Genomic DNA, 25295 nt, shown 5'->3' with positions numbered 1-25295 from the left:
AAAAAGCAGCCTTGTCAGAGAAGGCCATAAAGTAATAAGAAAGAAGAACCAAGATAAGGAGAAATTCTCCTTATAGTTTCACAATGATATAATTGATGCCTAGAAAGGCCATGACAGAACTGGTCCTGTTTGGTTCCAGGGCTTCAGCAAGGCAAAGAGCATTTGAATTAACCAGTCAAAGAAGTTTGGTGGAATGAAATGTATAGCTCTGTGGGCTTGATCGGAGGGAAGTTCAGGAACCTAGTAAGTTGCTGGTAGGTTGGCCCTAGTTCTCCCTCATGAAGAAATGATGCTGCGCTGAAATAAACAGTTATCAGGATATGTGTGTTGCTTGCACTTTGGATGTAAACAATTAAAGGTTATTGGTAGACTTGTCTCCTGCCTCTTTTTATTGGTAGTTAAACTACTGATAGATCTTTAATTCAGGTAACAAGAGAAACTGATCCCACTGGCCACAGGGTTAGAGCTCTCAGGAAAAGTGTGCTTGAGCTACTGAAGTGTCTATAGGAGTTTTAGCCTGAAGGCCTAGGGCCTGATTTCCATGAAAGGGTAACAGATGCAAAGGAAAGAGCATTGAAGCCTGTCCAAGAACTGTAAGTTTAATGCACATGTGTTGAATGCATGAGACCCAACTTGATAAGTGTTCAACAAAGGGAACTTGGCTGAGACTAAATTCCTTGTTGGATCTTACAATGAAGAGGCAATTAACTTGTTAATCAAGCTATAAACAGTAACCCTGCCACATGTTCAAGGAGTTAATGACACAATAGGAAACCAGCACAAAAATACCATATCTACTGAAATCTAAGATATTCCGGAATTTAAGATGACCCCCCAATAATTAGATTTTATATATGGAAATTTATAGAATTCCATTTCTGGGGGCTGGACTTGATGATCTCCCGAGGTCCCTTCCAGCCCTGATGTCTATGAAATATAATTTTCCAGGTATAGAATCTAATTATTGGAGGTTGTATTGAATTCATCCTCCCCTAACTGCTACAACAGGAATAGCAGTGGCTGGGGGGATCAGGGAGCTCCTAGCCCCCTACTCCCCACTTCTCCCTCCCACAGTCTCCTGCACCCCCACCCGTACCTCCCCACAGTCTCTATCCCTTTCCCCCCACTCCCCACACTCTCATCCTCTCCCTCTTCAATCCCAGGTCTCTTCCTCTTCCCATCCCAACTCCCCGGTCTCTGCCTCTTCCCCTCCACTGCCCACAGTGTCTTTCTCTTCTTCTTCCACAGTCTCTGACTCTCCCCTCCCCACTCTACAATCTCTGCCTCTTCTCCCACTCCCCTTACTATCAGAAACTGCTTGAGCTGTAGTCCCTCCCTGCAACACAGCATGTTAAGCCATGCAGCAGTGGCGGTACTACTGATTGGCCAGCCAGGGGACAAAGTTTCCATGTACTCCGTGCTTGGGAGAGAATCCAGGCCAAGTTGGAGCCAAGCTGCACCTGACAGTAAGGGGGGTCAGGGGCAGAAGCTGCAGAGGACAAGTTGGAGGGAGGGGCAGGAGGATCTAAGATGAGGGGATTCCATTCTCTGTGCTGATTGGGAGAAAAAAACCTAATATTTAGTAAATATAGTATTCTACAAAAGTTGCATAACATTTTTGGGGCTGGTTTCCATCACATCTTAAACTGAATGTGGTAGGCTAACCAGGTGTGGCTTAAGACTCCAGTGCAGTCCTTGCAAACCAATGCAGACTGGCAATTAGCTGATTGTCAATCCCATGCTCGGGACTACGTGGGAATCTCAAACTGGCTTTGGTGTTGTCCTGATCTGGGACCTACAATCAGCTGGTAGTCAATCCAAGATCCAGAACTGCGAGGGTTTCCTGAACTAGCTCTGATGCAATCCCAGGGCTGGGGCCAGCAATCGGCTGATTGTCAGTCCCAGCCCAGGGACCATACCGGAGTCCTGAACCAGCCCTAGAGAAGTGCAATGATCGTTGGTTGATCCCCTCTGCATCTGCACTGGGGCCATTCAAGAATCCTCTGCAGTCCATGGACTGGGACCAATAATTGTAGGACCTATATTAATTACTCAGCTGTTTGGTTCCAGCCTTAGCTTTGCCCTGGTGTTGGCTCAATACTCTGGTGTAGTCCCGAGGCTGCAACTGACAATTAGCTGATTGTTTATCCAAGCCGTAGAACCACATTGGAGCTGGTTTAAGTCTACTGTGCAGTCCCAGGACTAGAACTTACAATCACCTGATGGTTGGTCCCCATCCCAGGACAGCTTAGGTTCAGTCAGGACACAGGCACCTGGTTTTCAGCTTGCTGGTATGGGGGTAGCCCGGGTATGGGGGTAGCTTCTGCTCCACTGACAAGTAGTAATGGCATTTCTGGGACCTGGTCCATGATCCCAAAGTCATACATCCTGCCATGGCTGTGTGGCATGGCAAGAGCCACAATTTTTGGGATTGGGGATCAGATCTTATCATGCCATTAAATGAACAAGTTCTAGGGGCATTTGATGCCTCCTTGTGACAGGACCGAGCTCTAGGGGCAGCTGTGATTCCACCTGGTGGCCATGCAGCTCTTGCCCTATTCCAGCCCCTCATGGTACTCTCCCTTTCCTCTTGTCTGCCACACCTCGATGGAGTTATTTTTTAGAAAAAAGGAGGCTGCTACAGAGTCCCAGAGTGATTCCTAGCTTATTTTTGACCAGCAGGTCCCTCTCATAGTCAACTGACCCCAATCCTGCCCATCACACTCTAAGTGGGACCTCCCTGGCCCTGTCAGTGGCTCTGGACACCGGTTGCCTTACAGGCTATTTGTGGTCTCCTCATGGCCTACCCATGCCTTGTATATGGTACTTTAGATGGTCCACTGGGCCTGGTGGCTCGTGGGTCAACTATCTCATTCTTCTGGCAGTCTGATCCCCTAGCTCCAGCAAGCCTTTTTTCTCCCCAGGCCCCTGGCCCTAGTCTGGTTTCCCTCTATCCTAGGCTCCATCCCCCTTCCAGGCTTTAACCCCACTTGTCTTAAGCCTGCCCTGGTTTTGGCTTTGGTCTACTACTCTCTGGGTCCCTGGCCCTTATACAGCTACCATGCCTCTGTCCCAACTCTTAGCCCAATGGGTCCATAATCCCTAGGCTAAGCTTCTCCCACCAGCCTTTGCTCTCCTAGTCTTAGCCTGCACCAGTCTTAGCCTCTTTGGTCCCTAACCCCAGGCTAGGCTGCCTAGGCTGGCCTTGGCTCTCCCAGCCTTGTTCTGCACCATCCCACAGCTCTCTGGGTCCTTGACCCCTATCTAGGCTGCCTAACAGTGAGTGTCCCACCATACATACCCTGTGGCCTCTAGACTTCAGCTGTAGCCATAAACTGATCCCCCAGTTCTTAAACTGAACATAAACATAATATAAACCTAAGCAAGCTGCCTTGGAACTAAAAGTTTTCCTCACTCTGGGCCAATGTCCCCACACACCATACCTCCCTTGGAGCCCTCTCATCTTGGCTCTCTTGGGTGGCTTAGGTGCCTTTCAGGCTGCAGGGTTAGACAGATTGCCTGGTCTCAGGAACTGGTCTGATGTGGCTCCCAAAACCCCACCCCTTCTTGTCAAGTAGCTCTCCAGCCTTCTACAGGGATGTCTGTTTTGGGCCTGATGACCAGCCTGCCTTTGCCAGCTGCAGCTTAGCTTAGCTGCAGCTTCCATTTCTGGGCTGCCTAAGGGTACTGACAGGTGGGCAGCTCCCCGCTGAAACTCATGGTACGTTGCAGGAAGTGCCATGAGTTACAGCATCCCCCCTGAAACCTAACAGATGTTCACTATTGGGTATGGGGGGTTGGGGGATTGAGCTCCAGCCTGGAGCAGCTGCATGTCTGCAACCACTCTCCCCTAGCCCTGCCCTCCCCCACTCCTCCTTCTAGCTCCAGTGCTGTTTTCAGAATGGGAGATGGGGAAGGGAGGTTAGCAAGCTTGGCCTGGGAATTGCCCAGCTTGTTCTGGAGAGTGGGGCAGGTGGATTGGAGACCCCCACCTCAGGGGGAGGCTCCAATATACCTTGGGAGGGCTCCAATCCACCCACTCCACCCTCCAGCACAGGCTGAGCAAACCAGGGATGGAACTCCCTCCCTTCCCTTCTGCTCCTCCCATTCTGAAGACAGCATGAGGGGGTGGGGGGCAGGCATTAGCTCAGCCCTGCTCCTGGCATGCTGACAGAAGTTAATGAAGGCACTCTGCTTTGGAGCACTTTCATCTGAACCCTCATTCAATAAGGGTTCAAATTGTTGCATGATTGGGCACTTTTAAAGCACTCTGCAGCCATGCTCTTCTGTTAGGGCATGGCTGTAGAGCTCTTCAGGGGGCCGATTGCACAACAAAACACCACTTCTGTCAGTGCCCTAAATGTCTGCCCCTTAATTGCTTCCTGTGGAAGTTGTTTGCTGTAGGAGTTACCACTTGGTCTTCCCAAGTGGTATCTCCTATCATGTTGTTACTGGTCTTTCTGTGAGCTCCCTGGCACATAGCCTGCTTCCTAGCTAACCAGCTACCAGCCCCACTCAGCAAGCCTGATCTGTGGCTCTCCTTAAAGTAACAGGGGCCTTTGGCTCCTGTTAAGTTATGAAATGGGATTCAGGACTAGTGTAGAAAGAATTGACATGACAACTCATTTGATAAATGACAGAAGGCTTTATTTATTAAAAGTAGTCACTGTTAAATGAGCCTAAAGCAAAGTAAAGTTCAGGATATTTAGCTGTAAAAGTGATAGTATCTCACCAGTACAGGCAAAGATGTGGTCTCAGTCTAGTCAGCTTCTCAAGGTGTGGATCAGTTCACCAGAAGATCAGCTGCGCGCAGTAGTAGTTCTTGTCAGAATGATTTTTCATTCTTGAACCTTGCCCTGTTAGCTGCTTCTTTCTTCTTTTATACCCTGTAACATCCTCAAAGCATTCTTGTAGTTGAGTAAATCAGAAGAGTAACCCAAGCAGTAATTAACAGGGAAATCCTGTTATTCAAATTGTTCATTACTGGTTATCAGAAAGTCCCAATTTTGATTGAATTACCTTCCTCAGTAACAGGAGGTTATCAATTTCTACTGAGTTGGAACATATCAAGAAATTTATATCAAGAATTTCATATCAAGAATTAACTGGGAAAAACACAGTTTTTGTGAAGTTGTCCTTGGAAGATCAAGGGACCACTGAGGCATAACAAAAGTAAATTGGGAGGAGTCATCTATCAAAACCCATATGGAGAATGTCTCTTACTGCACATACACATGAGTTAATTGCAAAAAAAAGTATTGACTGTGCTAATTAGTCAAGCATAGACATTTCACACAGTTATACCAGACACATAGGAGCCTGCTTAAAATCATCATAAGTATACTAAGATAAGCTGGAAATGATGCCTAATTATTTCTTTTCAGAAGGTCCAACTGCAAACTTGAATGCTCTTGCACTATGCAATTGTCATAAATATTTTGTATTTTAACCTTTGTGAGTGGGCCCAGCTCAGCTTAAGCTTCACAGTCATCACTCCCTGTTAATACTCCTACCCCTAACTTTTTGTCCCAATTTGCACATAGCTTCCCCTAGCTTTAGTCTGTTAACACCTTTATTATCACCTGAAGAACAAAATGAATTGTGGTCCAGGGCTCCAGCCTGCAGAAGTTGCTGATCTGGATTGGTTTTGTGGCCTGTAAAATTAGTGTGAGGAAGTACCTTCGCACAACTGATTCATAAAAGGGCTACTCCTATATTGTGTTCTGTAAGTCACATCTAAATATAGCTTTGGAGAAGTTAAAGTATAACCTCATAGGTGGACTTATTGTTTTCTTCTGTGAGCTGAACATTCTTTATTTCTCTATTAAAATATCTATTGCTTCAACATAAAGGCCACTAATGAAGCAGAAATTATAGATGTGTCTCACAAGTGTTCTCTCTTTTTTGCAAAAGATTCTCTTTGCCTTTTTTCAGCTGGGTATGGTTTTAAAAAAACAACACCACAACTCTAAAGTAGTCACTAGGCAAATACTGATCATAACAGATAAGGCAAGAAGAGACCTAAAGAGGGCACATAGCCCATTCTGCTCCTCAAAGCAGGCTCATCCCTGTCTAAACCATCCCAGATGCCTGAAATGCCAGTTAGTATAGTTACTATAATAAAGAGGGCTCCCTTGATATACAAGGAATAGATATTCCAGGACAAGGGTTTTCAAAGATTTTCCTGTTGCTAGCTGACATATTTTCATCAATATTTCCATTTTTTGAGAAATGTTGACCATCTTAAAAAGTTGGTTGAAAAACACTGAAAAAAACCAAACCAAACCAAAAAAAAAAAAATCTAAACCTTTTACAAAAAAATGTTCACAGGTTTCTGACAAGAAAAATGTCTGTGAAATTTTAAAAATATCACCATCAACTCTATTATGGCCCATATCTTAGTGGAAGAGAGAATGTTTTGTGGACAGATCCATCTCATTTGCAGTCATGCTCAGTAGCGTAACTAAGGTGAGGTGACTGGAGCAGCATTAGGAGGCAGAAGAGTAACAATTGTCACTGCAATCGCACAACTGTGCTGCTGGCACTAGCAGCTGGAAGTTACCACTTCCTGCAAGCATCACCACTGCCCCACGTGCCCAGATGCCCTGTGATGCCTATGGTCATGCCCTCCCATTCACAACTGAACATAGATAATTGCTTCTCTTATACCTGACTCCACAAGACCCATATGGCAAATCCAGCAACTGCTTATGAAAGAAGTATCATCAAGGGAGTAATGACATTGCAACCAATTTTAATGAAACTGAGTAGATAGACATGAAGGGGACAGAAATATCATGTGACCAAGTTAGCTCTTCAGAGATCACAGCGCTCTAAGAGAGGTGAAGGTGTAGAATGATGCATGAGTTCTCTTTAATTTATTATTGAAAATGAATTGAGTTTCTAGGTCTTTTTGTAGCCCTGCCACACACAGCCAGGAAAGGGTGTGAGCTAATTGTTAAATTCAGTTCAACAAGTTCCTCATTAGGGGCAAATTACCTGAGTTTGAAATCTGCTAATTTTCCAATCAGGGTGAGTGTTTGCACTTGTGATCTGGAAATAATTAACACATGGTATAACATCTAAACCTATGTGAAGGCTAATGGGAGAAAGATTAATTTCTTTGGAATGGAAGAGAGGATGTGCTGCACATTCCTTTGGAGCTCTATCTTTTGTCAGACTTTCACGGTGGTTTAGTGCACCTTGTGTCTTGTAGTTTGCTGAGTTTGAGTCTATACCTGTACCTTTTAGTGTTAGTTTGGAAAGCAATATTAGTTTGAGATTAGGATGTTGTTTGCTGTAGTCTTCTCATTTTGAAGGAAGTTATTTCTGTTCCTTTTCACCTTGCCTGTTTGGGATTTTCCAAAATTACTAGCCTCAGTCTTATAATTAGGTTTATGTGAGTGGCCCTCTCTGTTGGACGTTGGACTGGAGTCTCTGAACTATAAGAGGACAATTCTCATGGAGACTATGTTTTGTTGCTTTATAATCTTTTTGAAGTAGGAACATTGAAATCTACCATTGCATCTCAAAATAGGATGTTGATGGAGTATTAATTGGCCTTCAATGGAAAATAAAATTGTCAAGGGAATTAGTTATAAAATATAACTCAGTCTCAACCTAACTTAATCTACTTCAGTTGATGGACTCTGCTTTACTGTCTAGTGCGGTTCATGTCTTTAAGAAAAAGATCATTGTAGCAGCTGGAAACTAGAAAGAGGGCCAATACCATTTGAATGGCCTACTCTTCATGGACCCCAATTACACTATTTTTGAGAGGCCTGGATTTGTTCTTGCTATAAGCCAGGGAGTCCAGAATATGGAGTAGTCTGCTCCCTGTAACACAAGACAGCATATAGCCAGCATCAGATTTTTCATCTACAATGTTCTCCTTGGAAAAGCAGTATTAACTTGTCCCTCCAAAATCTGAGAACTGCTTAAGGCATCTTCATTGTGTACCAAGTTTGTTTTGTATATGTAGGATCCCCAGAAGATACTATTTACGTACAGGCACATGCATGTGCGCATTCCCTGCCTCCCCCAAGATCTAAGTAGTCTTACATGCTAGTGTTTGTGGCAGTGAGCTGACTAGTGACAGAGCAATACAAGACCTGCTCATTATAAAATTATGACATTATTATTCCATTGACTGTGCATGCATTGGAAACTCTGTCTGTGTACCATTTAAATGTTTGTAAGTGAGCATGGAGGCATATTGCTATTGGATTCCTATATTTAATTTCATGAATGTCTTCTAAACAGGTTGCATAGCTGCCGTTGTCTTGCGCCCTGTTCTCTTTACTGTGTTTCTAAATTACTGTAGAGAGTTTACATTTCCAAAGCTATGGCCAATCAGATCTGTGTATGCCTGTCAAGTAGCATTAAAGCTGTGTGGGCAGTGCTATTCAGCTGAATTCACAGCTGTGGTAGCTGTGTGTTCTCATGTGAGTCAGCCTTGACTTCTTTTCTCATGCACTTCAATATTACCGTGCCTCATTGGTTATGGATTGTTGTCTCTCCTTGAATTCTGAACTGCAGTTCCATTATCCGTTTGTCTATTGCACTATTACTGTGTGTCTGCCTGCTTTTGTCAATGCCATCAGCTGCCACTACCTGTGTGCTATGTACAATAGAAATCTTTCACGTCTGATTTGGTTGCTTTGGTTACAGGCAGTTTGCTGTATGTTGGATCCCTAGGAGCCATAAACGAGGGCATCTTTTGCAGCATTTAGGTACATCCTAGCTCTCTTTATGGAACATCTACCTTCACTGAATATGCAGCTACCAGCTACTGTTCACATTGCAAACAGATGTAGACTTGAGGGCACAATCTGATGTAGTTCAGACTTCTGTTTGGAAAATTTCTATTGCTACTTCCAAACCTGGATATTTTCCTTCTTTTCAGAGGGCAAGATCTGGTCCCAACTCCAAAGTGAGCTGCTGTTATATAATCACAATTTCTTCCTTCCTTGGTCTGGATTCTCTTGAGCAGGTATCTATACTAGAAAAGTCACAACTGGCAACTTAGGGCTGAATTTTCTCTTTTCATCAGTGCTATTTCCCTGGGAAGCTAATGACAATGAGTGTACAAATGAGGGCAGAACTGAATCCTTTGTTAGGTAGCCTGGTATACCGAGTCCTAACTATTTTTTCAGATCAGATAAAATTTGGGATGCAAAGTTAAATGGAGTGGGCAGTTGGTATCCTCCTTCCTTTCTTGTCTGTGCATTATCTGTCTATCAGAAACTCTCTTCCTAACCTGCTTCTCTACCGTCTTTTTTTTAAAACGCACTTCCTCAGGGCTTACACACCTTACTGGTCCTAGATACTTTAAAATAACCAGGAAGGCATGGTCAAAACTAACTAAATAAACTGCATGATTTTATTGTTTATATTTTCCCTCATCTATCCTAAATCTTATTCCTGCCCCTTTTCATGCAGCCTTAAATTGATGCCTGATTCTGCTCATTTATACTTGGGTATAAACAGGCCTGTGCCTCTCCTGAATTGTAAGAATTTCTTACTATACTCAGAAACACGATGCTTAAAGAGTAGCACCACACAGTTGTGTTTTTGGTGCCTTGCCTATGTACAAGTGCATTGTAAACAGGAGGAGTTGCCCATGTGGCATGCTCACATGAGACCTATGGCCTGAGGAAAGCAATGGCTACGTAGCAAGTAGCTGGTGTTCCAACAGTTGCCTGTAATCCAACGCTGAATGGTAAAACCAGTGATAGAGTATCAGAGGAATTAATTGTAAAAATGTGCTGGAATGAAGGTAGATTTTTGCCCCATTCTGCATACTTTCCCCACGTAAATACTAATGGTTTAAGTGATAGGGAAAGTCGAGTGCGGGCCTGGGAGTGAATTTCCACCATTTTGTAGCTGTTCTGGTCCCTGACTGAATTAATTTTCCCCATCAAATTGATTAACTGGCTCATCTATTTTTAAATGCAGTAATGCAGTGCAATTTAATAGACGTTTTCTAGTTGTTGCTGTTCTTCATAGTCCAAAATGGAGTTAAATGCCTTGATTTATTTTAAAATATGTTGAATGATGCACTAGGAATCCGTAAGTCTCTATCTTGCTTAGTTATTTTTGCAAAAATATTATATTTTTTCATTTATGACAGAACTACATCTCTAGTTGAATGCACCAGAGATTTTAATAACAATGACTAGCTTTTAAGGAGAGTGACTTTTTTTCCTCTAAGTGTCACTAATTACTGGATTGTAATTCCTTCTAGATTATATAGGTTCATCAGTTTTGGCAGGTCCAGTTTGACTTCTGCTATATTATAGGATATTTAGAGATTCTAAACCCTTTATTTAAATAATTTCTCTGTATGGTATAATTAGTGACAAATCATAAACACGTATTTAGTGATTCAATAACCTTATGTATTTGTGAACTTCTTTGTAATACAAATGAACAACACAAGGTGGCACCCTTAAACAGTTCACCATAGTTGATTTCTTACCTTTTTTCAACTGATTCCAGACGAATACCTGTAAAACATTACTACTGAAAGGATCAAGAGGTTCTTGATAAACGCATAACCTTTTCTGAGACTTGCTGTGGCATTTTCATTTGTCTTCAGTTTTTTCTGCTTTAATTGGTCAATTTACAGCTTATCAGTATACAGAAGCTCAGATTTTATGCTTGTGGATATCTTTAAATTATTCTTGTTGATGGTAATTTTGAAGGACAGATGGCAGCAGCTGCCTTGAGAAATGTCTGCAAAAACTGACACATAATAGGCTCATCACTAATGCTACCACCACACAGCTGCAAGATAGGAATTACTTATGACTTTGTTTAGGGGAAATAATGAGCGAGGAGAGCATAAACATTCTCCCTTGGATGCTGATGTTGTTTTGGTCAGTAAAAACTATTCCTTTTCAATTTTTTTCCTTCCAATTGAGTAAAATCAAAGAGGAAAAACCTCCAAACTCCAAAGAACTGAAGGAAGAGTCATGACTGATCATTGCTACAGATGATGGCATAGGTAGTTCTAGGAGATTGAAAATGGGGTGCAGATGGTGTGGCACATCATCACGTATAAAACACAACAAATTTTTCACCGGCTAAAGAGAAACTAATTTTTTTACTAATATAGAAGAGGCTAGCACTATATTATTCAGTTTAAGATCAAAGCAAAAACAACTATAACTATTGGAATGTGTATTAATTTGCTAGATTGGGGGTGGGCAATATGGAGGATCTGGCCAGCGGCCGGACTCCACTTCCCAGCAGCCCTTGTCTGTGTCTGTGCGGCACGTTTCAGTGGAGACCCCAGCAGTGCTGTGACAGCATGGGGCCAGGGTTTTAATGGAAATTGGCTCCATAAACACTGTCAGGGCACGTGGTTGGATGGGGAGCTGCTCCAGGGCTGGGCCTGGGATCTTGCAGTAGTGACACTGTGGTCTGGAGCTGGGGCAGAGCTGCAATCTGCTGCCTGCACGCCCCTGCCCAGGGTGTATGGGAAGTGGATCTCAGCTCTGCCATGGTTCCAGACCACACTGTCACCACGGCAAGATCCCAGCCCTGGAGCAGCTCCCTGCTGAACTGCATGCCCTGTCAGTGCTGCTGGGGCCAGTTCTCCTGGGAAACCCTGGCCCTGTGCTGTCATGGCACCGCCACTGCTGAGGTGTCCACGGAAACTGTCCCCAGTGACACAGGCAGGGGCTGCTGGGAAATGGAGCCCATCATGGGCCCAATCCAGCCTGTGGGCTGGACTTTGCCCACCCCTGTACTAGATTATATATAAAGTTAAAAAACATAACATGATCCTCTCTAGGTCATTACAGGACCTGTAATACTTCACTAAAATTCATTTCTACACCTAAGTTAATAATTCCATACCTGAGCTAAGTTTTTTAGCAAGAGCAAAAGCTAGTCTGAGGGGCTGTGAAATAGAAGAGACATTACCAGGAATCACTAACAGACATCAAGACTGCAGAAGAAAGGATACTTTGAATAGTGAAACATCAAGATCATTCCAAAGGGTTGTTAACACCTGCGGAGTGAAGAAATTAGCAGGAATCAGGGAGATGATAAAGAGCCATGAAGTCAATTGACTTTCTCACTACTGCCTCCCAGGCAGTTGATTTTAAATTTTGGGTGGAGCAGGAATCAAAGGTGGGGAGGTGAAACTGCACCACTGCACCCCCTGGATCCACCCCTGAATATGAGTACTATCTTTTGCTACAATCATAGCCTGTGTATGCTCCTAGCATCAAACTTATTTCCATTTACTATACAAAAGAAATGTAGAATCTAGCACCATGAAACAAGTTCTAATGGTTGACTTGAAGATGCATCTATCACTTACATTTAACACTTCTGGGCTGGCTACCAAGTCTTTACCTAATATGACTGTGTATCGGAAAGATGCTGTTAAAAAATAACATTTTCCCTACCATTATCACAGGTTGATTCAGTTTATCCCATATCTTCAAAATTGGGTGGAAGCGGTAAACAAACCTTGGGATGTGCTACGTCACAATGGTAAATTACTCCTTTACCTATCACGCGGTAAGAGATTGTACTGTATGGACAATCTAAAGTTTCCTAAGTCTCCATTTGTTCTAGTAGAATATCCAACACAATCTCCCCATGATGTGCTCCACTGGTGGATTATGTAGTTTAGGCAGGACTAATGCAACATGTAGACTTTCAAGAACAAGCCTTTTTGTAAATTGGGCTGAAAAAGGCCTAAATAGTTGACTTTCTTGGGCGGGGTGGTGTTACACAGTAGAAACAAGACTTTTAAAAATATATAGTTCAGTGTTCAGGTTGCTTGGCAGGCAGGTGGGGTGGAAAGAGTTCTGTGTCTTAGTCAGCATAACAGCTTTGTAGTACATTCTTAGCTACTTGACAACTGAAAAACCCCTGACTTATCAGAAACCACACATGGAGAGACCTAAGAATATGATCTTAATATTACAGCTGGAAACAAGCTCTTTGATTTGATGGTTAATCAAATGTGCTACAAGGAAATCAATATAAAGTTAATCACATTTGCTATTGTACTTTGATCCAAATTCTCACTGGCTTTGAAAGTGCATAATATCATTCATCTATTCTGGAGGCAAATGCTGTGAATTTCAATACTTGTACTATTGCTGCTTCCAAAGTATTCCAATATTCTAATAAAATGTTCAGACTGTAGTGGGAACATGCTTTGCATTATTCTTATGGGGGTGGTACCCCTCCCCCACTAAATTTGTAAGAAATAACAAAGGACCGATTTCAATGGTGATTTAAAGTGTGGGGGTATTTTTGGTACTAGGGATGGATGAGAGGAATGGGTTTGGCATTTAGCAGGGGTGTTATGGATAAATATGTGCTGAAAACCTTGAAGTATCGCAGGCCTCTGAAACCAAAGAAGAGTCTAAATTCAAGCTCTTTGATTTTAGGGGCAAACTATGAGAAGGAAAACATCATGTTGGGGAGTGTTGATTGTCAGTCCTGGGACCAAGACCACATGGGGATAGTCCCAGACTTTAGTTGATCCTAGCTGTAGGATGGACAGTCAGCTGATTGTGGGCCCTAGCCACATGCTAAATTTAAGTTGCCATAAAAATATTCCACATTGAGGGGTGTCAAACATATGGCCCACAGGAGGATGTTATATCTGGCCCACCAGACTACCATCAGGTCACCAGAAATTGGAGGGCTTGGCTGGCAGGGAGATTTTCACAGAATCTGGGGCCCTTGGGCCTCAGTGGCCATGGCAATAAGTGGAAGGACAGCGAGTGAAGACTGATCCTCTGGCCACTTCGCCTGTAGCCACTTCCAGAGCCCCCGCCCCCTGCCCCTGGTCCTGCTGCTACCATTGCCCATGCCCTGTGCCCCTTACTGGACTGGTAGCTGACACTACTGTGGTCTCCCTTCTAGATCTGGTGCTGCTGTCCCAGCACAAAATATGTTAGAGGGCAAGTGGCGGGAGCTGGAGCCACCACTGCCACCCCATGCAACCAGACAGGAGCTGCTGCTGCTGGAATGACCCTGTGTCCTGGGCTGCATGTGGCTCACAAGAGGCCCCAGGATCTGGATCCAGTCTGAAGCAGGAGGTGAGTTTGACACTCCTTTTCTATATTATATATGGAACATTTTTATAGCTTGTATGCCATTTTATGGTGCCTTAAATTGGGTGCATATGTAGCATCTTTTTGTGCCACAATTAACATGTTATTTATGTCATAAATGTAATGTGGAGAAAGGGCCTAATATTAATCCATCCTGGGTAGATTTTCACAGTCCTACCTGCAGAGCCTTCACCATTGTCCCTCTGCATGCAACCTGATGACAGCTGAATTCCCTCCCCTACCCCATCAACAATGAATTGTTAACTGTTTAATGCCTTTTCCATTTTAGGCCCTCAGCTTTGTCAAACTAATAGTATAGTCAGCTGGTGCCTGGAAATAGTATCTTCTTAACTGAAAGCAATGCCATTGTTCTCTAAAGACCTTGAAGCTGTTTATCAGAGGTATCTTATCTCAGGTCTTTGGTTTTTTTCCTGCCTGCCCTGATGATTTACCTCCCTATAATTAAGCAAGGAGTTGAATTTACAGATTAAAGGAGGTATCCATAATCTTTTTTAAAAAACAAGGTTCTCTGCCATGTCCTTGCTCGTAGTATGTAGCTATATTTCACAGCTCTCTTCTTCAGGTCCTGTGCTAAATATATCTTCAATCAATTGTAACTGTTCAGTGTAACTGTCTATAACTGGTACTAATAACAAATTAAATATACTTCTGTATTGTCCATGGAGCTGGTCAGAAGTCCTTGTCAGCATAGTTGATGGAAACTGTCAAAATTAAAATATTTTTAAAAAAATCTTGATTTTTTTTTTTTAAACAAGGCTTATTCCCATACATTTTTAGAAGAAAAATATTTTTAATAATAAAAGAACACTTGTTTAGAATAGTATCATTCTTCAGTTTAAACTGTGATGTCACCTCGTTTTGGCACTTCACCCTGTGGAGCACTCTGCTAGCATCATTTTAATGTCCTGGGACATCACATCAGAACTATAGGAGGAGAGAAAAAGAAACGACTATTTAATAGGATGTAGATTTATTCACTAGTAGATCAATAGCTATCATCTGAATTCAAGTTAAATAACCAAAAAGTACTGCCAGTTAATAATTAAGATTGCAAAATCAAGCGCTCCATAGTTAGGAATTAAGTTAGGATACCATTTCTGGGCTGAGTAGGGTCACACAATTTTTCTCATATAGGCGTGGAGGAAACTTTTCAGTGCCACTACAATTCCATCACTTGAGTTAACATAGGAACTGATGTTAACAGAAGGTTGTGTGGATCGGCATTCCAGGGGTCTGGGACACTTTATGGGTTTCACAGATATCTGCTGCCAGCATTTAAGTATTATTGTGCAACTTTTTCCAACCTCTCTCCTACCCAGCTCTAAATCTTACAGTGCCCAGATAATTCTTTCCCTTGACTCACCCCGCTGTACTTCCACTCTGATGCTCCTTGTCATAAACTATTATTTTCCTTCCACTCTGCCCCTGTTTTTAGTTCTTTTGGATTTCAGATAGATGCGAGTGCTGGAGAAGGACAGTCAAAAAAGCAGGAGAGACTGGATCTCTGCTCTCAGTTCCAGTGTCACCCTAGCCTATAGCAGCTCACTATCAAGAAAATTTGGCTTCACCCCTTGACAATTTATTTGGAGGGCACATGCTTAGTTGCTGTATGGGGATCATTCATGTGCATGTGGAGAGGCTCTCAGTGTGGTGAGACTCTCAAACAGACACAAGGACTATGGGATGTTAGAGATTTTAGCTGCTAGAGTAAAAAAAGTGGTCATAGAGCATGTGCAAGCATGTCAAAGACTTCTGTTTTAAGTTTTATTTGAGAGGATTTTTGTGGGTGACCAAAAGGCCATACCCATGAAAAGCTGAACCGTGCCAAATTTAAATGTACTTTGGAAGCCTAGAGGATGGGAGCGCTATAGCTCCTTTCAGAAACAGCTGATTTATGGTTGAAATTGTCCAAGACGTTCAGACCAAGGCAAATTGTGCCATGGAAAATAAAGTTCAGCAAAATTATATACAACTGAGAACTGTTTTATAATGGAAAGGATTAGGAAACCTTAATAATAAGTAGTATTCCCTTCATCAATAGTTTAAGTCTCAGTCCAGTTTCCAGTGGAGTTTTTATCATAAAAAATATACCATTCACAGCCTTAGGAGATGAGCAGAGCTTTAAACCTATGGCAGAACAAATGTCCACATTAGCCAAATGGCCCATCAGGCTAGTGTGGTTAAGACATGCCAGTTTCTATAAGCAATGGTGCACTGGGTACATACAGACATTTGGGGAGGTTAGTGTGGGGGTTAGATCAAGTTAAAAATGGCCACCCAATCGCCGGTAAGTTGAGATCGGGGGACTAGTTGGGGGGGCTTGTGGGGATTAGGGGGGCAAGCAGGGTCAATGGGGGGATCTCGGAGATCAGGGGCAAGAGGGGCCTGCAGGGGGGAATTCAGGATATTAGAGGGCAAGCAAGGTCTGTGCAGAGATGGGGCCAGCCGTGTCCATGTGGGGGGATAGGAGGGCTAGTGGGGTTCACTGGGGAGACTTGAGGGATCAGGGGGACAAGTGGGGTGTATGGGGGGGATTGGTGGGGCTGGAAGTGTTTGGCAGGATCAGGGGAGTCCTCAGGGGCCTTGCGGGACATGTGGGAGCTCTCTTCTCCCCCTGGGACTATTTTTAGCCCCCTAATATCCCCCACACAAAGAAGAATGACCCACACCAGCAAACAACCCCCACCCCAACTTGCCCACCCTTTGCCCCCCCCAACTTACTTCCTTAGCTCCTGGCACTGATAATTGCCAATAAAACTGGCATTGGGAGAGGCTTGTGGTATGGGGTGTTTGGTATGCTTGCGGGAGCTGGTCTGGTCTGTGGGGAGAGATTGCTTGTATGGGGGTGGGACAAGGAGGTAGGGGTGCTAAATATAGCCCAGTGCCAGCAGGGTGGGTAGGAAAAGCAAGGCTCTGGGACTGGGCCAATGGCTGGGCTTTCCCAGCTCTGGGGCTGCACTGGGAACTATATAGGAGTTCAGTTAGATCAGCCTCGCTAGACCCAATTTAAGTTAGACTATCTTGGAAATACAGTTAACTTAGATCAGGCGAGCCATTTTTAGCCTGATCTAACCTTCCTCAACTTCTCCCCAAGTGAAGTCTGCTCCCGCCTGCTCTCTCACCTCCATACCTGTGATGGTAAGATAGGAGAACTGTTCCATCTGGGGCAGTTTTTCAACTATCTTCTACTAGCCATGAAAAGAAAAAGGCTTACTGGCTTAGGGGGTCTGTATTGGGAACTCCTCTTCCTCTACATTTCTGCCTCAAGCCTTTGTATCTGTCTGAGTCCAAAATACTATTGGAGCTGTACCGTTGGCTGGGTGTCAGGTCACACATAATCCCTAGGATTATGGGGCCTCAGATCTCACACCTGGAATTCCTGCCAGTCCATCTTGCACAAAGATCAAAAAGGTTGGGCAGCTTGGCTGCCTCTCACCCATTTCTGGCACTCATCTCTTTGCTCTCCATCCAGCAATCCCTTCCCTCAGTTCTGGTGTTTTCTTGTATCTTCCCATCGTGTGCTCCAGCCAATCAGGGATGGTGTTCACTGCCCCCCTGCAGCATGGCAGCCTTGTTGGCAAACCCATGTGTTGCTGGTTAGAGCTAAGAAGTGTTTCCCTGCCCGGAACCAGGGATTTCTGCTGGCCTGGCTTCCACCTCCACATAGAGGCATGGAGCCCACCTGGCCTGATGGTATGTGGTCCCCCAGTCCATGCACCATTGGGCCAGGCCAGCTGGCTCCAGGTCTCTGTGCGGGGCTTCCAGCACTCCAGTGGGAAGCCGCACATGGAGACACAGAGCTCACCTGTGCTAATGGCACATGGCTTCCACCAATCCACATGTGCTGGCACAGAGGCAGCCCAGTCTGGTCTGAAGGCACATGCCAATGGGCTGTGCCAACTCTGTATGAGTACGTGCAGGTCCTGGGACTCAGCCAGAGATGCATGTCTCTGGGGGCTCTGCAAGCCATCGCCATGAGCAGTCAAAGGGTCTGCTGCCTGCTGCCCGGTGGGGATGTGTAGTGTGAGGGCCCACCCCCACCTACAAACCTGACACATACACACCCCCACACCCCTTCACATCCCCCTCACACCCACCCACAAGCCCCACACCCACCCTCAAAACCCCACATACTCCTATACCCACAACCCCCCACAAACCCCACACTCACCTACACCCATCCTTATATCCCCCCACACACCCACACCTCTGCACATCTTCACAAATACCTCCCATACATCCAACACCCTGCCCCTCCGCACAACCATATAAGGTACCTGCATATATTTCTAAAGAAGACTTATAGTGTTATATGTAGTTTAACTTGTAACAAAAAGAAGTAATTAATTTAGTATAATTTTGATTTTTTTCTGTGCATAACTGAATTTTTCTGTAGATAATTCCCTGGGGTGTAACTAGGCTGGTCTGCAAGACACACTTGTAAAATTTGTTCTAAATAATAGACACATATTTTTCTAGCAAAATCTTGTGGAGAATCACATGAAAGCTGTTTTACTCTGCTTGCTGCATTTTCCAGCATAGAGATATATGTAAGATCTTCAATATCCTGCAGAAAGCATTATTTCTCTGCCAGCGTATCTGTAGATGGTACAAAAGTATATTTGCAGGTCATAATATCAGGAAGAAAATCCTGAAAGGAACACTCTAACAGTAATTAATGATTAGCTGGTCAAATTAGCACAGGATTTTTTATTTATTTAAATTATATTTATAAAGCGAGATGGGGGGAGATTATGATCCAGTTAGTTTAACTTTAGCCCCACGAAGTACCTTGGATGAATAACTAACCAATGTATGTTTAAACACTTGGAAGGAAAGAACCCAATGAACAATAAGTGATCCAGATTAATAAAATGGGCCAGGTCAGCCAAAAATGATATCTGAAAAGACTATAATTACATGTGTATTATAAAAAGCCAGTACAGTGGATGTAATGCATATTGATTGCAGTAAAGCATTAGATACAATGTGGAATTATAGAACCTTTTGAAGTTGGAAGGATGAGATAAAAAAATACCATAATAGGTGAAAAGATGACTGCCCAATTATAAGAAACAAAGAGTTATTATCATTTCAGCCTCAAGTTGGAGAGGCTGACACTCTTAGAATGAGATTCTGACTAAATGGTCCCACTTGCCAAAGGTCCCAGCTCTGGGAACGGCGGTAATCATTAAATGTATCTATACTTACTTGGAAAAATACTCTTTGGGAGTGTCCACACATGCAGGCACGTGTGCTTGCAGCAGCTGAAATAGAAGTGGCGCAAATTTGAGCTGGGACTTTTTGCCTCAGCGCACGTGCCTGGACATGCACTTTGGTGTGGGGCAAATTTTGCCACTTGGGACAAAATAACCCTGCGACCAGGGGGAGCTAGAGGCTGGGGCCAGCACTTGTGCTGGCCCCAGCAGTATAAAAACCTGCCCTGTGCTGGCTCCAGCAGTATAAAAAGATGCCCTGGCAAGTAGCTCAGGGCTACTCACTCTCAGGAGCTTCTGGGGCCTGGGTCAATTGGTACCCCTTGTGCCAGCTGGACTACTGAAGCAGCTCTGAGAGTTCCCTGCACCCTCTACCCACTGCAGCAGTCTGGCAGTAAGGGCTGCTGCCTGGCTGTGACCTGCTGCCACCTGCAATGGTCAGGGTTGCCAGGATCTGGAATAGGCTTCCAAGGGAGGTGGTGCTCGTCCCATCCTTGGGGGACTTCAAGAGGAGACTGGACAGGCACCTGGCTGGGATCACATGATCCCAGGTTTGGTGACCCTTTTCTTGCCTGCCAGGGGCAGGGGGTTGGACTAGATGGCCCACTGAGGTCCCTTCTGACCCTAGAATCTCTGAATTCTGATGTTGCCTATTTAAAAACTGCAAAACCCTGATAAAAAATCCCAAAGTTACTCTTTAAAGTACTCCAAAACCCATGTTCTTCCACAAGTAAAACAAAACATCACTAGACATATAATATATATATATATATACACACACACACATACATATATACACACACACACAGAGGGAGAGAGAGAGAAAATCAGTTGGGCAATATTTTATTGATATCTTTACAATTTCAAAGCAATTTGGAAGCTTACCAGTGCCTCTATCATCATAATTAAATAAATTCTAAATATCTACAGTTTGGCATTGACTTTTGGCTTTTTTGTCATAGAAGAATAAAAACTGCCCCTACCCCCTTCACTCACCCTTTACTCAGGATGTGCAGCGCTGAGCAGCACTGATATGTCAATACCCTGCCCCTGCCCTTGCCCCTCACTGTCAACCCACAGCCTGCCCCCCACCCCAGTCCCCTCACTCCTGACCCACAAGGCCAGGAATGTGGGTGAGGGGTTTGTGGGAGTGGCTTGGGGGTATGGGTTTTATAGGTGGATTGTGGGGGGACTGTGGGTATGAAGGGGACACATAGGGTGCTGTTCAGGAGGGTTGGGTCCCCTGCCCCCTGTAGGATGCAGCACAGATGCCAGGCAGCTGGGGCTGATCTCCACTGTCCCACATGATGCAGGGGGGTGGCGGGGACTGTGCCATGAGGCCCCAGTGGCCCCGAAAGCCGGTGCTACAGCCAGTGAGTGCGGAGATGCTGGGGCTGGGCGGGGCAGCAATCAGGGGCTGGGGCTAGCTAAGAGCTGTAGGAATTGCAGCCGTTCAGTGGAAGACCAAGGTCAAAGACACTTACCAAGGGTGGGGTGTAAGGGGAGGAGGACAAAGAAGTCCCTGGGAAGGGCTCAGAGCAATTGTCAGCTTCTTAACTCCAGTTCCAAACTAGATTGGAAGTATTGTCAAGATGTGGTAGCAGAGGGCAGAACATCTGAGACAGAGGATAGTGACAATCCTGGATCATTTCTCACATGGCACACTCAAGTAGAAGATGTGGGAGACAAGGCCCCCAGAGCCTACAGCATAACATCTTGACACTTACCAATATAGGCAAAAGAGGTAGTCTCAATCATGTCAGCTTCTCAGGGTCTGGATCTGTTCACCAGATCAGCTGATGCAGTAGCAGTTCTTCTCAGAATGATTTGTCATTCCTGAAGTGTGCCTTGTTAGTTGTTTCATTCCTCTTTTATACCCTTTAGCTCAGCATCTTCAGGATCGAGGGAACCACTGAGGCAAAACAAAAATAAATTAGGAGGAGACACCTATCAAAGCCCATATGGAGAATGTCTCTTCCTACACATAAATGAGTTAATTGAAAAGAAATATTTACTATACTAATTAATCAAGGATAGACATTTCACACAGTTATCCCAGACAAATAGGAGCCTGCTTAAAATCATCATAAATATAGTAAAATAAGCTGGAAGTGATGCCTTTTTATTTCTTTTCAAGAGGTCCAGCCACAAACTTACATCCTCTTGCACTATGCAATTGTCATCAGTATTTTAACTTTTGTGAGTAGGCCCAACTCAGCTTGAGTTTCATAGTCATCAGTGGTAATGAAGATGTATGGCTTTTTTGTCATGCTGACTGCACAGTAGCTCAAGACTACTGCACAGTAGCATTGTATCACCGTTTCTGACATGTGATCCTACTGAGCAGTAGTTTCAGGCTACTGCGCAGTCAGCGTCTCATGGAAATGTGGCCAGTAAAGCATCATGGTCTTCATGTATTCTGGTATTAGGGCTCAGTAAATTAATTAACTCTGTCATAAGATAGTACTGTCAGGGATAGTACTATCTTACAGCGAAGTAATTAACTGCAGTGAAATGCAAGTGTGGACGGTGACCATGGGTGTAAATTGTGCTGTCAGCCCAGGCAGCAGGGGCCAAACTCCTGCCTGCTACCTAGCTATGCAGCGCTACAGTTTCTGCACCCTCATGCTCCAGTCAGCCGTGGTGCCACTTCACACTGTCACCCAGAGCCTAGAGCTGACCTCTGGAGCCTGCTGCCAGCTTGGGGCTGCTTTGGTCTGACTCAAATTGCTGCTGTCCCAGGTGCACATGTAGATGCTGTGCCTGAGAGTAGTGTGCTCTGGCTCAAACAACTCTGGGGTTTATCCCTTCACATTAATTGCACATGTAAATGTACCTTTTGAGTGATAAGATTCACAAATCCATTGTTGCAGCTTCAGGCAGAACCAGATCTGTTAGAGCTATCCAAGAAAAGCAATTCCCGATCTGTCAAAATGTTTGCAAGGAACTGAAATTCCACAGTGCTTTTTTAAAAAATGGAAATACCAAAACCTTCCTATAACAGCAATAGTTTGAGTGAGGGTAGTGATGGGGGAGAGGCAGGAGGTGCACTGAAACTTTATGCTTTCTCTGGTATTTTCATGACTTTAATTCCTCAGAATCACAAATTCTATCATATCTTCATCACTTCCTCCCAAGTTTCCTATCCCCTTCACATCACAACCTTCACATTCTTTCACATTCTTTAGTTAGAATAAGATCTAGGATTGATGACCCACATGTTATATCCTATATTTTTTGGAAAGAAAGTTGTCCTACACATGCATGGGAAGATCTATGATTTTGAAAAGGGGAGAGCACACGGTGCACATTTTCCTGAGTTAAAAATAAATTAGATGCTTTCCTAATATGATATGGGCTTAGGGCAAAATTATTCCATTTAAAATTGAAGCAAAACCAAATATAACTTGATCGGGATATGCTTTAATTTGCTGTTATGTATAAACACACAATAAACTAGGCAAAAATCATCAAAAAATGCTGTTTCATTAGTCCTGGAGTCATTAGAATTCAATGTACATCTCTTTTTTAGATTAATGAAACAAACTCTAGCCTTCTTGAGCATTTTGGCAGTGTATCCAATACTTTTCTGAAAGTTATTTCCACACCTGAGTTAATGGTCACCTGAGGTAATGTATTTAGCTAGAGTTAAAAACAGCCTGCAACACTGTTAAGTCAGAGCTACATTACCAGGAGCAACTAACAGATAGCAGAATTACCAAAGAAAGGAGAGTTTGCTTAGTGAAACATCAAGACCATTCAAAAGGAGAAGGGGTTGTCAACACCTGTGGAACTTCAGGGGACAAGGACCACCTAAGAGTTGGCAGCAGGGGGAGAAAGCTGCAGGTCCCTTATGACATTCTGTGATACTGGCAACATCTGTGCTGCATCTAGGCCCTCCATCTGTGACTCAAAAGGGAAAGAGAGCGAGGAAGTATTTGAACTCAGCAGTCAATAGAGAGATATGGCGGCTGGTATAGGATGTTGGATCTCCAAGGCCATCTTCTGTGGAGCACACTGCCCTTCTGGCTCCAGCTGACTCCTAGGGACAGAGGGATCACTGCTCTCCAGGCAGTTTTTTTCCAGTCCTACTTTCAACTGGGACTGCACTTTGCCTAGCAAAAGTGCCCCCTCCAACCCTCCATGCTTTCTCTCTGCTCAAGTGAAGGGACCAAGTTAAGCCCTGGGCTATAAGGAAAACTGCTATCTACTCCCAGAGCTGTTATTTCCCTAACACACCACTCAGGAAAAGGGTTGCAGGAGACAGGCTCTATCCCTACCTTCTGGTTCTTATTGCCTACTCTATCCCCAAAGCCTCATGAAGGCACTACCCTTTGAAAACAGATCAAAAGGGGGACATTGTTGAGGGGACAGTGTGTCTAAAGAGTAGACACACCCCAAAGATATAGCTGGGAATTTGACATATTCAGTCAAACTGTTTGCCTAAAAACTTCACGTTTGGAATTTTCTGCAGAAAAGCTCTGTGGCACAAAAGGCTGGCTAAATTGATGTGGTACCAAAACAATCTGGAAGAAAAGTTTGGGGGTAGAAGAGGAACATTTCTCAGCTGCCAGTGACAGGCTTAGTACTGATGCAGGCTGAAGTACCACTTTTAGTAGATCCATGGAACTGAAGTGCCCCTTTTAGTGGATCTGTAGACTCTAATGCACAGACTAAAGAGCTCATACCTTGAATATAGCTGCTGCTTCTGGGACTGGGACGAAAAACATTAATTTTGGTCACTGCATCAGCTGTGCCAGGATCTTCTCAAACGTCTGACTGATCAGCAGAAACAGACATTGCTATTGTCCACTGGGTTGGGTGCCTGCCCCACTTGGGGCTTCAGGGGCCCAATCCTGTGAAACAACTTCCCTGGGCACCATCCTCTGGGAATCCCAGGATTTGTGTGTCATGTTCCTGCATCTGGATCTGGAACATGAATCTGCAATGACAGGGGGAAAACCCCCATGGGGACATTGCTTCAGGGCATGGCAACGTGAAACGCATGCCCTGGGGATCCCCCTAAAGCATAAAATGTATTAACCTGCAGGGGGATTCTTGGGGTACATGTCAGCAGATAGAGGGTGGAGAATGCCCACGGAGTTCCCTGCACTACACTTGCAGACCACACCCTAAATTGGGGCATGGCAATATCATATGTGCACCCAGTGTGATATGTGTGAAGTGTAATCCTGCAGGGGGATTCCTGGAGTGCACAGGATCTGGGCCTTGAAGACTCAGGAGTACCTGCCATTGCCAGTAGGATTCCCTCGGTGTTGCCCTATTTGCAGACACATGCCCCAAGTGAGGGCATGGCACCATGACGTGTGCCTGGGGAATCCCCGCCACGGGATTCACAGGGTATGCCTCTGCAAGCAGAAGAACCAAGGCAGGTGCTTTTGGGGTTTCAGGGGCCCAATCTTATGTACCCCAGGAATTTCTCTGCAGGATCCCTCTAGGCAGCCAATGCTTTCCCTCCATAAAGCAAATAGATATCCACCACAGAAAATTTATAAAGACATACTGCCTGTTGTTGTGGCCATGTTTTTTTGCATTTGTGGTGCGACAAGGAGTATGGATGTCTGCTTGCTTGAGCTTTGTGCTGCCATAAACATTTTTATGGAGGCACAAAGTCAATGTCTGTTTCTAGTGTAAGGCTGTCCCATCCAAATGTGACCCAGGATGAGCTAAAGCTCATTCTTTGAGCACAAATCTATGGGCTGCTGGTAGAGTTCAAGTTTATCTGTGTTTTACATATGATCACGGCAATGTCAACTTGGAGGGTAAATCCCAGGGTTAAACTATCTTTTTGTAACAGTTGAAAATTTGCTTTTTCTTGCCTTTTTGGTAGTGACTGTGGTTAAAACTTGGATCCTTAGGTTAAGTGAAATGTTTTGGTTTCTGTTTTTATTTTTTTCTACATGGAAAAGTTATATCATGATTGTATAATGGCTGAGTTGCAGTT

General features: G+C 44.2%; 1 protein-coding gene across 6 annotated transcripts in view; it reads left to right on the top strand.

Moving 5' to 3' along the window:
• The window catches only part of PDK3 (pyruvate dehydrogenase kinase 3), a 112984-nt gene that overhangs the window by 1669 nt on the left and 86020 nt on the right, over positions 1-25295 (top strand). For 4 of the 6 annotated variants that reach the window (XM_090062084.1, XM_090062077.1, XM_090062066.1 and 1 more), the window contains exon 3: positions 13903-14078. In XM_090062084.1, coding sequence (XP_089918210.1) covers positions 14030-14078 — 49 coding nt within the window. In that variant the 5' untranslated portion in view covers positions 13903-14029. Of the gene's footprint in view, positions 1-8902; positions 8993-11546; positions 12511-13902; positions 14079-25295 lie in introns of those variants that run through there. The other 2 variants (XM_090062089.1, XM_090062099.1) reach the window with 2 other exon arrangements.

This window comes from Crocodylus siamensis, chromosome 1 (genome assembly GCF_052110815.1).
Source record: "Crocodylus siamensis isolate JL-2025a chromosome 1, ASM5211081v1, whole genome shotgun sequence".
Lineage (NCBI taxonomy): Eukaryota > Metazoa > Chordata > Crocodylia > Crocodylidae > Crocodylus > Crocodylus siamensis.
This window is presented reverse-complemented; position numbering and strand designations above follow the sequence as displayed.